The sequence below is a fragment of the Pseudopipra pipra genome, chromosome 2 (assembly GCF_036250125.1).
Source record: "Pseudopipra pipra isolate bDixPip1 chromosome 2, bDixPip1.hap1, whole genome shotgun sequence".
Taxonomy (NCBI): domain Eukaryota; kingdom Metazoa; phylum Chordata; class Aves; order Passeriformes; family Pipridae; genus Pseudopipra; species Pseudopipra pipra.
This window is the reverse complement of record NC_087550.1, coordinates 4990731-5005816: the sequence shown is the minus strand read 5'-3', so window position 1 is coordinate 5005816 and position 15086 is coordinate 4990731. Positions and strand designations below refer to the sequence as shown.

Below are 15086 nucleotides of genomic sequence, written 5' to 3'. Positions count from 1 at the left end.
TGAATTAAGACCCCTTAGATGAGCTCTCCTTTAATATCTCTGAACTACAAAGTGCTTCATGCTAGGACATTTAAATTAATGGGGGTTTGAGCAATTAAAATTGATTTCTGAAATACAGTGCAAAACTCCTTATCATTAATCAAAGTTTATTCTAAGCCCTGTTGCTTACATAGCCTGAAATATGCATTTACTGAAGCATTTTCCCCAGTGTAATCAAAGCTATTCATACAAACTCTAGAAAATTGCTTTTGGAGGTTGGGGGACTTGTCAGATCATCTGCAAAATAACACACCAGCTACTTCTACAGAACACCACCTAGTACTCACAACTTCACAGCTTCAAATTACTGTAAAAAGCAAAACAAGAAATAGCAAGGAAAGCTGCATTTGTTTTTCATGCACCGTTGCTTTACAAACACAGTAGTTGCATTTTTCTTAAAATGAAGTATTTTGTATGAAAAAGACCAAGTATCTGGTAGCCAGGTTGTGATTTAATAACTGGCACTAGTTCCTTTTTTAAATTCAGAGATGTCAAGTCTCTTCAAAACTATGATATAATTCTCACTTTCCCTTCCAAGCTGTTCAAAATTATTATTTAATCTTAAACTTTAAAGAGCTTGGAAGGGAAAGTGAGGATTAAATCATAATTTGGAAGGTAGGCACGTTTTACACCATTTAAGATGACAGACAAAATGAAAAAGAAGTCAAGAAAAAATACCCAAAATTTCAAAGGAAGTTAAGAGGAGAGAGTCTTAAACTCAAGAACACTAAATGCTGAGCACAGTGACAGGAGTCACATTCATTTTAATTTTCATTTAGAGCAAACTATGTGCCTTATAAATGAATACAGAAGAAAAAGTGTTTGTAATGCGCTGCAATATCCTTTTTTGGGAAGCACATCAATGGAGCAGCTACACTGATTCAGTCCCTCAAACCTGTACAGTTCCCAAAGGAGACAAAGCGTTTGTACCATTGTCCGGGAGTTCCGATGACCTTTATAAACCATCTTTATTAAAGGACGTCTGATGTTCAACGTTTCCAGTTCTTCCATCTCCTTCCTTTCTTTCCTCCTCCTGAAGAGCTCCTGGATTCGGGCGACAGCGGATCGTCTACAAAGTGCAGACAAAGAGAACAGCACTGAGAGTCCCCCCCCTGAGCACTGAGCCGGGCTATCGAAAAGGACTATAAAATAATAATTAGGCACTCAAACACATTCTCCATGAGTTTGAAACAGACATCAACATTATCCCAAATGTAAAATTACAGAGTTGAATTTTTTCCATCCTGCTTAGAACAAGAATAGCATGCAAGGCAGTGGAATGTCAAGTGATGCCAGGTTTTATTCCCCCTCTGTAGAACAAACTCCAGCTGTTGGCAAAATTCACATGCTATTTTATTCTTCAGTGCTAGGGAAATCCCTCCACCCATAATGAGGTAGCAAGGTTCTGAAGTGAAAAACCTTTGCCAGAACAGAAGGTTTTAAATTTTAAAACGTTATTAAGGATCTGGTGAGCCTTCCAGAGTGATTTGGTTTTTCCATAAAATTTTGTTCAATGTATTTCTCCTCACTGTTTCTGTATGAGAAGACTGAAGATTTAGGCAGCTTTTAAAAAGTTCCTACTAAGGCAAAAGATGGTTTGAGATCAATTATTGCAGCAGCTATCCCTTATGTTGGCAGCTAATATTTCCTAGAATAACAGAGGAAAAAAAGCTAAATTACATACTTTGTTTTGTGAACGTTTAATTGCAGGAATCTGTTTTTTGATTAATCTGTGAAAAGACCTTGGTGCCAAATTTTTCCTGTTTAGCTCTTTAGTTTGCAGATCCTCATAATTCCAGCTATAACCAGACCATCACATTCCAGCACCTACATCTAGTTCTTTTCCTTCTGTCTTTCCTTGTCAGGGTTGCTATGGGCTTTGAAGTCCGGAACACAATCCAAGGGGAATGTCACTCTCAAGATGGACCAGGTACAGATTTTAGCAGAATGCAAGGTGTCAAAATACTACAGGAATTTATATGATCCTAAGAAGTAAACTGAGCCAGAACAGAATATATTTGGAACCTGATTACACTGCTTCCAGAAAGTAACCTGAATTTGTTCACAGGTAATGTGGTCTAGTGTTTTAGTCATTGATCCTGGAGACTCCAGCTACAAGTCCTTTAGTCCAGAAAAAAAACCCACCACATCTATCTCACCACTCATTTTCTCAGCCAGTAGTCTGCTTAGATTTTTGTTTAATCTTTGCCACAGAAGAAAGCTGCACCAAAAAGTTAAAGTGAAGTGTTATCTTACAGCCAGGCAAAGAAGGAAAATGAATGCAGGTAATGGGTCATTAATACAGATTTATTATGAAAACAAACAAACCACAAACTGTCATATGAAGACAGATAATATAGCTAAGCTTTTAAAATAAATTTTAATACTTTTTTTAATAGAAACTAGAAGAGATTTGAAAGCACTAACCAATAGATCCACTTAACACTGTGCTATTTATTATAATATATTTCTTAGATGTTTGCCTAGCAAACAGTCCCAGGGAAAATAGACTACTGCTACTTCCTTGGTGAGAGTTTTCTATCCCCTCAAAATCTCCTGTCTAGGAAAGTTTCTGGTTCCTCCTTCTTATACTACACTAAATAAACACATTGTATTTGTTAGTCCTTATAATACAGAGAGTTTCAACTTCGATCTTCAATAGATTTAAGAAGAGGGTTCTTCACAACATCTTCATACAATAGGGGGGGGGGGAAAGAAGCCCATGTTCTTTATCTACCATGCTTTAAAGATCACAGAATATTCTCCTCACCAGTTTAATTCTACATGAAGGAAAAAGGGTGGCATGTACACGATAGGCTACATCAAACACTTGCAGAAACTTCAAACCATTATTTGTGCATATTTGGGGTTGTATTTGCTTTTTAAAAAAGATGGGTTCTGTGTGAGAAAGTAAAAGCAAGAATCACATCATAACTGCTCTGCTACCAATCCCATCAGTGATCCCACGGCTTTGGAAAGGGCACACACAGCTCTTCAGCACAGTGAGACCCTTTGTGATTGCTATTTGTATTTTTGCTGCATTTATTCACATGAATTAATTAAAGATGTGCAGTGAAAAAGCTGAGAAGCTAAACATCATTAGGACTGACAAAGCAGTAGACTTGTCCAGCTCTTTCAGAAGGGTGACTTGCTGGATAGCAGTAACAAGTCTTGGGATTAGAAGGTGGTATTAAAGTAACCAACTGGTAAGGCAGGGTAGTTTCTTGCACATTTTTTCATCTAAACATCTCTAGAAAAATTAATCTCCTCCTCTAAATTCCCCTAGGCTTGAATATGCAGACATTTCAAAAAAAACCCTCAATACTACTCAGCAGTCGGAATCACGCGTTTTTAAATAAAAGCAGAAGCACAGAAGCAACTTTTGGTAAAAGCTGTCTTCCAACTAAATTGAGCTCTGAATTTAAAATCCTGATTTTGGGCCTTATTTTAAAATGCATGACTGGATTTACATTTATTTGCCTTGTAAAGGGAATGATTACCCTCAACAGGGAGCATGCAGCCAAGCACACACAGCTCTAACTGTGAGACTGTTGTGTGGAGCCCTCTAACAACATACTGCAAAAAGCAGACACCTGGCAGAGGCAAGTCTGCTCCAGAAAAGATAAATATGAGCCCAGTCTAATGGCTTTTCAGAACAAAGAACATTACAGGAAAAAGGATTCCCCCTGAGAGGTATTACTTTTTCATGACTACAGATTTTCTATACAATTTTTTTGTCGCGCGCGCACAAAAAAATGTTAAAAATCCAGCATATCTGTTTTCATGATGTTTTAATTTTCATTTGTACTTGTGGTAAGCAATTCCTGTCCGTGCCAACACGAATTTAGATAGCAGCCTAGTCACTTGGAGCATCAATGGATACAGAAGCATGCTGTGCAATTTGTTCTATTCTGGAGTCCAGCTTAAGCTAAGCCTGACTGGGAGCTGCTGCTTCCCTTCCAAACTGTGTGTTCTTCCAGGCACAAAATGTCAGACAAGGAGGTTTATGCACAGCCAGCTCCATCAATGGATACAGCTGTAGTATGTATTCACTGCTTTTCCCCTTATGATCAGCCAGGTTTGAAGTCAATTGCAAATATTAATTATCAAAAGCCCCTTTTAAATGAAGCCCGAGATGAGGGGAATAGGGATTTAGAAATGAAGCTGTTATTTTTTTTCAGTTAAACATAGCTTACAAACAACAGCAACAAAACCCCCACAAAGATCTTGTGATGCAGACTGATGTACAGGTATATATCCTACATAGAGAGAAATGAAAAAGATGTAAACATGGAAGTTAAGCCTTAAAATAACTAAATTGTCACATAGGGTATTTTCTGTATGTTTAGAACTTCTGAAGTGTAATGAGGATATTTTTTTATACAAAAATCTGTACAATTTGCACAGTTAAATAACCAGTTTTTTAAAGGACAATAATGCAGTTGCTGCCATAAAATTAATCTGGTACCCCAGATAATCCTGCTTCTTCCAAACCCATTAGCCCAGATCGACCATCTCCTGAGCTGGGCTGCAGAGCTGGATGCAAAGCTCACGTCCACCTGCTTTCTTTTCCCATTCCTCTTGTCTCAGCTCTGCATTGAGTGCTGAGCTCAGTATTGATTCCTCCAGTATTGAGGCTTTTTGCCACTTCTGAAGTTTCCAAATTTACTTTCACACAAACTGTCTTTTTCCTGGCAGGCTGCTTTGGCTTGGAGGGACCTTAAAGATCACCTGGTTCCAATGCCCTGCCAGGGGCAGGGACACCTCCCACCAGACCAGTGCCTAGCACAAGCCCTGGTTCCTTCTCTTGTGCTCTTTCAAGTTTAAGACATTATTTTTTCCCATGCTGTTGCCATCTTCTTGTTTGAACTATTTTCCCTGTCCAAAACAATTGCAGGGAACCTGAGGCTTGTATCCATTAATTTAGATCCTATTTCTCCAATGCCTTTTGCTCATTTGGACAACACTCACAGGCACAGGGTGTGATACCTGGGCTTGTCCTGTGCAGGGCCAGGAGTTGGACTCAATAATCCTTGTGGGTCCTTCCAACTCAGTATATTCTGTTTCTAGTAATATTTTGTGAGTGTGTGTGTGTGTGTATCTAGACCAGTGCAGCAAACCCTTGATCAAGCTCTGCCTTTTCTTTGTTGATCTTGTAAAGGAATCCACTTGCCAGCTCCCATGCTCCTGCCCAAGACTTCCAAAGGTTTGTCGTAACAAGCTGGTTATCATCACCAGAGTCAAATCTGGCTCAGGAAGATGACTAATTAATGAGCCATTGTCCTGGTCTGCACCCCAACCCATGGCTTCTCTTGCAATTTTCCTCCCTCCCTGGGGGAGAGTGATCCTGGAGCCGTGTGGGGCTGAGCTGCCTGCTGCAGTTAACCCACAACCACCACATTAAATAGATCCCTCTTCTAAATAACAAGATTTGATTATATTTCTGATATTAATTACTAAATAACCATCTTCTTTTAGAAGCCTCTGAACCTATGGAAGAGATCTACTACTGCTGTCAAATTTCAAGCATTGAGATAATTCAAAAACAAAGGCAAACCCATCATGTTAACAGCACATTGACACTAACCTAAGCCCAAGTTATTTCACTGCTGATCATATGAAAAGAAATGTTTACTGTCACTCACTCCTAGATCATTTCCCAGCCTTCAAACACAATCAATGTTCCAATTATTCTCAGCTCCAAAACATTTTTAAGTTTTCATCTGATATGCTGCCAAATGACAATGAAAATTAGAAAGAAAAAAAAAACACTGATAAAAAAATTGTATGCTGGATGCATCATTCACTTTATATTAAATTCACAGCAATATGAAATAAATGTCCCCCTGGGCTGTGCTGAAGAGCTGAAGAACTCCATGGTAAGCGTGTTTAAAGAATGCTTATTGTGAAATTCAAAGTACAAAAAGTACACAGATTCCTGAACCTCTAATTGCAGCTAAGATGGAAATATGAGACAAAGAATTACACATCTGCACTATTTTCCTGTAGGCATTTAAAATATAGGACTCAGGGTAAGTCTTTTATGAAGCACATCCTAAGTCTTTGCCCTTCCAGCCACACAAGGCCAAGATGTTAATTCTCATCAGTGGAGTGACTCTGTGCCATTTCCCCTCTATATGGCCTTTGACTTCAATCACAGTAGAGTTTCTCCCTCTTAAGGCATGTGGCCAAACACAATTACCCAAATTGCTTTATATGTTCTTACAACTTCACTCAAGTATTTCAGTGAAGAATATAAGAGTTTTTCATTTAACTTCATTAAAAGAAGTATCATCTAAGATCCAGCATGTATCTTGCTCGATATGGATTGCCAAATACAGCTCTAATAATTATCCTCAGTTCCATAACCTTGTTCAGACAAATATAAATAGTCTCTGATACACGTATTTTTATATTGTTGTCTAGAACTGGATGTTCTCTACTACCAGACAAAGCAACTCAGCAGTGGCACATGCAAATATAACTCGTTCCTCAGCAGCTACATTTAAAAAAAAAAAGGTATTTCTTTTCACAAACTACACACTTTTCAAATTCCATTAATTTCTATGGCACACAGTAAACAGGTTAATAGGTTGTTAAATGTATACACTGCCATTTCTTTTCAATTTCCATGCAACACATGCAGCTAAATATAACTCAAGCAATATGCTCTGTAATTCATAGCAATTGAAGTACAGCAATTCTTAAAATGCCAGTTAGATACGAAAAACAAGAACCTGAGAAATCCAATATATGGCAATAAAAAGGAGGAGGGGAGGAATAAAATAATTAATTACCTCATTATTCTATCACCTATCGCTGTTCCTCTGATATTATATCTAGTAAAGGGAATAACAACTGAAGTCATTCAAAAATGCTGGGTATCATGTTTTTAAAGGTTAACATCTATTACAAAATGTGCTCTATGTATTCCAGCTGAGAAGATTCCTTCTCAGGGTGTCAGTGTATAAGACTACTTTGATTTCAGCAAAAATATTCAGATGACATAACAGTACACAAAGTTGATCTTATAAGATACAGTACTTCTTCATAGATCACAGCAGACATGGAAGCAGCTGCATAATCATTTCCTTTTTACATTCATATTTCTTTAAATTTGAACCTGCTAGTTGTAACATTTTCCAGGCTTAGCCTCTGCTCACAGATCAGCTTCTGTCAAAGTCCAAACAAAATTAATTCAGTTGTTTATGTAGGAAAGCTTTTTTGAGTAATCTGTGAAAATTAAGATCAATCTATTAAAAACTGCACTCTGGACATGAAGAACATACATTTTGCCTAGATTTCTTCCCCCTCCCACTAATTACAATGTACAGTGCTAAGGCAAGCCATGCTCCTTGTCTCTGTTCCAACTCAACTTGCTGGACTCAGTAAGTTTTAAACAAGATTTGCTTTGTGCAGACCTGCACATATTTGTAATTTATACATATCCTCAGATTTGTAAGAGAAGGGATCTTTTCCTCTGGGTTCCCCAAAATGTAGAGAAGGTTATTTTCTCTGATGAGTATCTGGCACAACTATTTGGCTGTACAAAACAGGTTTCTTTTTTTTTATTATTATTTATTTTGAAACATTCTGTGCATTTCCTTATATAATTTCTTAAAAAGAACATGTACTGACTAGCCCAGTGATGTGAAAAAATGAAATAATTGTTTAACTTCTTCTAGTCACCTGTTAAGGACATTCCTATAGTGATGCTTTAGAAATGCTACTGAAAAAAAATCAGGTGTCACATCCTCAGTTATTCCTTTTAAAGAAATGTCCTTAGGTGTCAAAACTATTCCCAGCTGATTCCTAGTCAACATGCAGCTGACTTAGCCAACCAACCAAAGGATCATGATATTCCCACACATTTTGTTGATAGTATTTAAGTCCTTTTCAAAATATTAAAGCAGCTGCAAACCTTGCACAATCTTTCCTGATAGTTCAGTTTCAGGTGAGTTGGTGAGAAACCATCTGTGTTTTGAGATTTATGAGCATCCCCAAAAAGATATTATGTGCCTTGTATCTATTTTTAGATTATTTAAAGAGAGAAAAAGATCAAATCCTCAGCTTGAGAACATTAAAAGTTGGATTTGTACCTGAATAAAATTCAAATAATGGAAGCCTTGTAAACATTAGATATGCAAAATGGACAACATTCTGTTTATACATCTGAAATCTACATCCACCTTACTAAAAATAAAGTGAGATCAGCAGCATTGATGCAGCAGGAAGTTGTCAATTTATTTAACCGCAGGTACTGCCAACAGAGCAACCAAAAGGATATTTCTGCCACTTCCTTTCCCTAAGAGGAAGCTAAAGATCATAATTTCAGAGTACAAAAGAAGTTTACCCTTCTTTTCTCAGTGGATAAAGTTGTACTTTACAGTGGGGAAGTTACTCTGAGAGTTTCCTTTATCTTAATTTCTCCCGCTGTGGAGTTTCTCCTCAATGTAAACAAGAGCTATCAGGTTAATAAGAAAACATAGCCTAAAGAAAAATAAATTGGTTGTAGTAAAAGGAAAGTAATGCTACATACTGGAAGAGGTTTATTAGTCAAACAGTTTTTAGAATTGTTTCAGAAGGCTGTGGCCTCTTTTTTATTTTTTTGTCCTATAGAAAAATTAAACATTTTTTTTCCACTGTATAAAATATGTTCACAAAAGGTAGATTATTGCAGGCCAGTATTATAACCTTCACCAGAAAGAGAAAATAAAACAAAACCACAAAGGAAAAAGCCCAAAGCAGCTTCCCCCTAGATATTCTAGAGAGAGAAAAATCTACTTTATTACTCATTTATTAACGGCGTTAATTATCTTATAGGATGACACATTGGAAACTAAATTATTAGGTAAACTTGAGAAAATGAGATTTAGTAAAGGAATTGTTAGGTAACACAATTTACTAAGTGAGAAAAGAGGAAACATAAGGCTTTAGAAAGCATACTGGTGGAGTTAAGCACCAGTCTTGCAGGCAGTTTTGTTTAATATATTGCTAATAGTCTTTGAGCAGGATGTAGGAATGTATTCATGCAGGATGTGAGGTTGGGGAACTTTATGAATGTAGAGGGGACTGAAGGATCTTGAGAAAAAGAGGTGGGTGGAAAATCAGTAGTATAAGACTGAGTTATACAGTTCTGAGCTTCCTGCTGGTGAAAGATAACACACATTAATTAGAAATGACGAAGTGGGGAAGACTGCAGTGCACTAATTGAGCTCGTGTCTGACCACGGGCCACCACTGAGACAGCCCTAAGCAAAGAGGGGAGAAGGATGTAACTGCAGCTCACTTGTGTCTCAGAGAATCCTCTCTAGACCAAGAGTAACACTCACAGATTTAATCCCAGCAGAATCCAAACAGTGCTGGTCTACCATATTCAGGAAAGATGTGAAACATGGAGGAGAACTGACAGGAACCAGCAGGATGGCAGGAAACCCACAGATTTTTACTGCTAAGAGTGAGAAAAACTTGGCACTCTTAAGTCTAATGAGACAAAAGCTGAAAATGGACAGGATGAGCATCATTCAAATGATAAGCACTGGGCGTGAAAAATTATTTCAATCCAAACAGTATGTTAGCACAGAACAAAATGACTAATTTTAGTTAATTTATGCCCATCACAGCAGCAATGTTTTGAGTTGGCTTCCTACTCGTTAAGGAGCCAGGGGGGTTTTATATAATTCTGATCAGTTTGTGAAAGGGATTATAGGCTATAACATCGTAGTAGTAGAGAGGACTTCCAGTTCCTTTCACTCTTTTCACATGAGATATAAATACTCAGAGGGCTTATAGCCAGCCCTTAAGACCACCAGTGCCTGCTTTCTCTATGGAAATCCAAATTCCTTTGAGCACACACAGGATGTCTTACTTTTCCTCACTATCTCAGAGGGCATAGGAGGGAACGTAATGCTCGGAAGTTAAACTAGAAAACCTCACTGCTTGCACACACACAAAAGCAGAACAATATGAATTGGTCAGGCATTAAACCTGAGTGATGGAAACCTGCAGGCAATCCTAAACCAACACTGATTAAAAAACTATTTTTTTTTTCAGATTTTATCTGGGGAAAGAATAAGGGAGCAGAGGGCTGCATAGAGAATTTTAATTATACCATTCATTTAGTTGAATGCTCTTTCCTTTATGATGAATTTAAACTGTTACAGGAAGAAATCTCCCTGCACACAAAGAAGCATGTCAGATGAATTGCAACTTCATTTAAGATGTCCCCACTAGTGGGAAATTGTAACTGCTCTATGATACCTGGAAGTGTCATTCTTATCACATTACTACAAAAACTATTACATTGTAGAGGCAACATGGTGCATGGAGAGGAGCTCTAACTCCTGCTCGGAAATGGAAATGGGATTTAAATTGCAGGGCTTTTCACAGCTTGCTCTTCAATCACTGGATCATAATGAACGTTGGCTCTGCAGTGGAAAATATTTCTGCCATTTGATATTTATCTCCAGTTACTTGGTATTGCATGGGAAGCCAATGGATTAAGACAGGATCTGTATATATTGGCTTCTTCATAAAAACTGTCCTTTGGTGAGCAGAATTGCTCGTGCTTTGTGATGAACAACCACTGACTGTTCTTTTTGTCACTGCTGACAGTGTGGTGGCTTACAACTTTGAACTGCAAATTACTCAAAACCTTTTCTGTACACAACTATTAAATTCTTCCTGATTTCCTAATGAATACATGTTGTAAATTTCTGGAAAGAATTTGCTTTGCCAGCATAAGGAATTAGTAGCAAGATGATGCTGCCTTTGAACAGGATAGGAGTAAAGCTAAGGAACCTGACACCAGGCTACATCTGAAACTAGTAAAAAAGGTATTGTCTTACGTCACACAATAAAGATGTTGCTTAAATAATTATCACAGCTTTTAAAAAGTCCAAGAATTGAAATTAGTGAACAGAGGTGTTAAACCAACAATACCAAACGGGGGGCTGAATTCACCGAATGATTAAACAAGTATGTACAGCTGTTTATATTTTTTAAAAACCACAAAGCTTACTAAATACATCTTTTAAAAAGCACAAAGCTTACTAAATGCCTTTTATTAACAACAACTAGTAGTCTACTTTTTTTTTTTACTGGCATACACACTAATATTCATTGACCAACAAAAGTAAAAGGATTACACTTTCTCTTTCAGAGAAGAAGTAGAGTGAAAAATTGAACACACCAGTCTTAATTTATAAACACAGCATTGCTGAACAACAGCAGTTAAAAGCTCTTGCTTTGTCAAAGTAAGAACATCTAAAGTTTTGGTTGAAAGAAAATATAAGTCCCTGTACCCTACATACAAATTTATGAACTTTCTATACTTATGACTACAGGGAGAATAATAAAAAATTAACTGCAAATATTTGGCACTGAGGTATTCAGCAGTCAAGAAATAACCACAAAGAGTCTTAGATCTGTAAGAGCCTGCCGAGGTAGGAGGGAAATTATAGCTATACATGTCTTATATACAGGCAAATTAGACTCAGCCATCAAGCTCTTGGCTATTTTAATTAATGATATGAGGCATGAGCTTCTAGATCTTTCATTCGAACAAACAAAACAATTTAAAAAAAAATTATAAAAAAAGCCTTTTGCCAAGCACCAGCAGAGCTCAGTGTTCCCCTCACCTGTGTCCTGGTCCTCCTCGATACCTCGCCCCTGGGATCAGAACAGGATCATCGTCACTGTCATCGGTTTCCTGGAGAGCTGAGGTCCTGGTGGAGGACTCATCTGGAGTTGCAAGCCCTGAGGGTTCTGCGTGTGACTGAGGTTCATCACTTGCAGCAAGCAAGTTGGCAGTGGATTCAGTACTTTGATTTGAAGTGTCTTGGTTCACACTCCTTTCACAGGAGGCTTCTTCCTCCACGTTCCCAGAGGCAGCGTCAGCGTCGGGGCCATTTTTTTCTGGTTGAGTTCCAGAATGCTCAGGACCAGGTTCATCTGATACAGCTAACAGAAAATGTTGGGGAATATAAATCCACCATTAATGATTACAGTCTATTTTAGAAGACACCAGAAGCAGTCACAGAAGTTAAATTATGCATACTGAAATCTTATAAAAAATTTAGATTTTCATTCTCTACTCCTTCCTATAACTATTTGAAAGAGTACAGATACATACTTGCTTCTGTTGTCTCTACAGCTTCATCTGTAGTTTTCAGTTCTTCAGCACTCACGTCTTCCTTGTGAGATTCATCAGGAACTCCTGAATTAAACAATTTAATAGTCAATCACATGATTTTATTTGGATGCACATCTATAATGCAAGCAAGTCTGAATGATACCAGGTCAAACCAACCAAAGCAATGCCCTCAGAGGCCATGTGTCACTTTATTGAAATCTCAGATATCAGTCACATAAAAGTCAATAAATATAAACCTATCCAGTTGACCAGGTCAATACATTAACAAAGAAAAAACTATTTCTTTCTTGTTCCTTAATCTACTTGACATCCTATGAGAACTTTAGCTGCAAAACTAGCATTAATACTCTTGATACAGATGATCACTTACTGAAAGCTATTATTTCTGAAGACAAATTAAGTTATCCCTCCCTTAAAAGAAATTATTTTTTTAAAACATTTCTCTGGAACCAGTCATTTGACTTGACTGCCCTTTTGGCAATGAATTGACCAAGACACCCCAATGTAACAAAATCCAGTGAGAGGTTGAAAGAAATGTAACAAAACACTGAGCACTCATTTATGATTGCAAAGTGCAGTGGTCCTATCCTTTGATACAAGTTGTGGCACAGTATGCCCTTAAGAAAAAAGAACAATGGTTTTAGAACTCAAGACAGGATAAGTTAACTTTGTTTCTATTTACTTGCAACCATCTCAGGTTGGTGTCTTTTTCTTTCCTAAAAATCTCATGCTCTGTGATGGCTGCATTCTGCCTTCACATGCACGTCTGTGAGGCTCCCATTGTGTGCACTGATAGTCTTGAACACACAAGAGCAGCATTTTTGCCTTGGCAATACAGAAATAATGCTGGATCTTACTTGCTTCTTCACCTTCAGGCCCCGACTCGTCCAGAGCTTTTGTTTTTACAGAGTCTTCTTGGCCTTCAGTTTTGCAGTGAGTTCCACTCCCTCTAGAGCTCGAATTTGTGCTGCTCCTGTCAACGTACACATGAAAGGAAAATAATTTACAATCATGTAAACAGAGAAGATCCTTAAAAAGCACAGCCTGACACCATTGTCCTTCTCATGCAGTCCCACTGTTCTGTAACTCCTGGCAGCAGCTACAACCAACAACCTCCACAGCAATTCCAAAATTCTCATTTATTATGTCCATTGCCACTCATCCCACACTATTCCTCTGCATCACAGAACCCTGTTCTCTCCTTCCTACCTTTTTTTTAACCTTCAAAGAATTTATTCATTGCTTTTCCAACTATTGTGGGAACTCAAAAGGATTCAGTCTTTTTCACTATTTGTACATTTTTTACACATATAAATATTCAGAGGTATTATTAGAGGTATGGCAAGCTATCAGCTGAGCACTAATAAATAACCTTATCCCATTCAATTGAAAAATTTGGTTCAGTTAAAATTCTCCAGGCCCTTCATCCTTAGTTATAATTCCTGTACCTTTTGAGGTGTGGACTTTCAGTTCTCAAAGTTTTGTTATTTCTCAGGATTTACTATAAGCTGGTATTTGACATTTACTCCCCATTCATATTTAGATAACTACTGCAGAACACCAATTTCTGTTTACAATAAGGAAAATGATTCCTCTGGAAATATGTAAAATGCTGTCCTGAATGTCATCAAAACTAATGTTTTTAGACTTTCCAGCAAAGATCTTCTTTTAGGAAATGCAAAGTCTGATTGCTGAGCTCTCTCAGTCTCTCCTGTCCCACTTCTGTGATGTGGCCTCAAACTTATGTAAATCACTGGACAAAAGCAGAAAACAAAGATGAGTTATGACAATTGTAAGCATGATTCTCAAGAATTTAGACTGACTCTTTACAAACATCTTCTTACCTGTGTAGGTTATTATTAAATATTTCATATGCTACATTGCTAGAAGCAGCACAAACCATGTTTAGTCTAAATTCTTGAGAATCTAGGACTTGAGAATCAGTACTTTTATTTTTTAAATTAAATTTGATTCATCTTGATTAGCAATATTCTTTGCTCATTCATGTCATTGCTGTACTGAATTTGCAGAACATAGGGAAGTTTTTGGTAGTCCTTTTAGTATTTCTTCTAAATCAAGGATTTTCAGCATTGTTTCTGAATGGCCAGACAAGAAGGGTACTGCTAGACACCAAATTGAGCATTTTTACTATTTCATGCCTCATTTATAAACTTAATCATGGTCTAAACACTAAGAGTTTTTTAACTCTTAGTAATCTACTTTCTAGCCCAATGCTCAATTTGCATTCACTTATTACCCTGCTTTAATTTTGACTTCAATGTTATTTTTCACCCCACCAGTCACACGAAGAGGATGTTTTTGAGAGAGCAAAATAACCCCCTATGCTTTCATTACATTAAGCCCTGCTGTCTGCTTCCATAGCAGGTTTTCCCTTTCCCCAGTTCTCCACACAACCCTTCTTTGAACCTCTGCCAACACCACCCACCACCAAAGCTGCGTTCAGTTCTCTGACCATCATGTTCACTTTCTTTATTGATTTCTCTTGTGAAATCTGTCTATCCTAAAGCATTACACAAACATGACTACAAAACTAAATGCAGAATTACTTAAAAGCATTACAGCAGAACTGTTTTTTTCAAAGCCTGCTGGATTTGGACTCTAAATGAAGAGTTTCAGATTCACACAGGCAAAATCTTCGTTCTTATGAATCACTGTCTGAAGTTTCCAAACTGCTGTGATCAAAGTGTATATTTTATGTCTAAAGCCACAGCACTTAAGAGTAGCTAAATATGCTTGGGTGTGCGGTTTTTTTCCCCCTCTCAATAACAAATGCCAGCAAGCGTTTCTACTTACTGTCTTCTACAATAATTTTGAAAACATAAGCAGAGGAATAGAAGTAAGATGAAATAAAGTAAGGATTGTGGTTATTTTGG

At 37.4% G+C, this 15086-nt stretch overlaps 1 protein-coding gene across 7 annotated transcripts in view; it reads right to left on the bottom strand.

Annotated features, from left to right (window-relative positions):
* Positions 1-15086, bottom strand: part of DCAF6 (DDB1 and CUL4 associated factor 6) — an 82069-nt gene that overhangs the window by 10111 nt on the left and 56872 nt on the right. For 4 of the 7 annotated variants that reach the window (XM_064643567.1, XM_064643565.1, XM_064643570.1 and 1 more), the window contains 5 exons: positions 13050-13165; positions 12172-12255; positions 11678-11999; positions 6837-6878; positions 970-1108 (listed from right to left, as the gene is read on the bottom strand). In XM_064643567.1, coding sequence (XP_064499637.1) covers positions 970-1108; positions 6837-6878; positions 11678-11999; positions 12172-12255; positions 13050-13165 — 703 coding nt within the window. The remainder of the gene's footprint in view (positions 1-969; positions 1109-6836; positions 6879-11677; positions 12000-12171; positions 12256-13049; positions 13166-15086) is intronic. The other 3 variants (XM_064643566.1, XM_064643584.1, XM_064643577.1) reach the window with 1 other exon arrangement.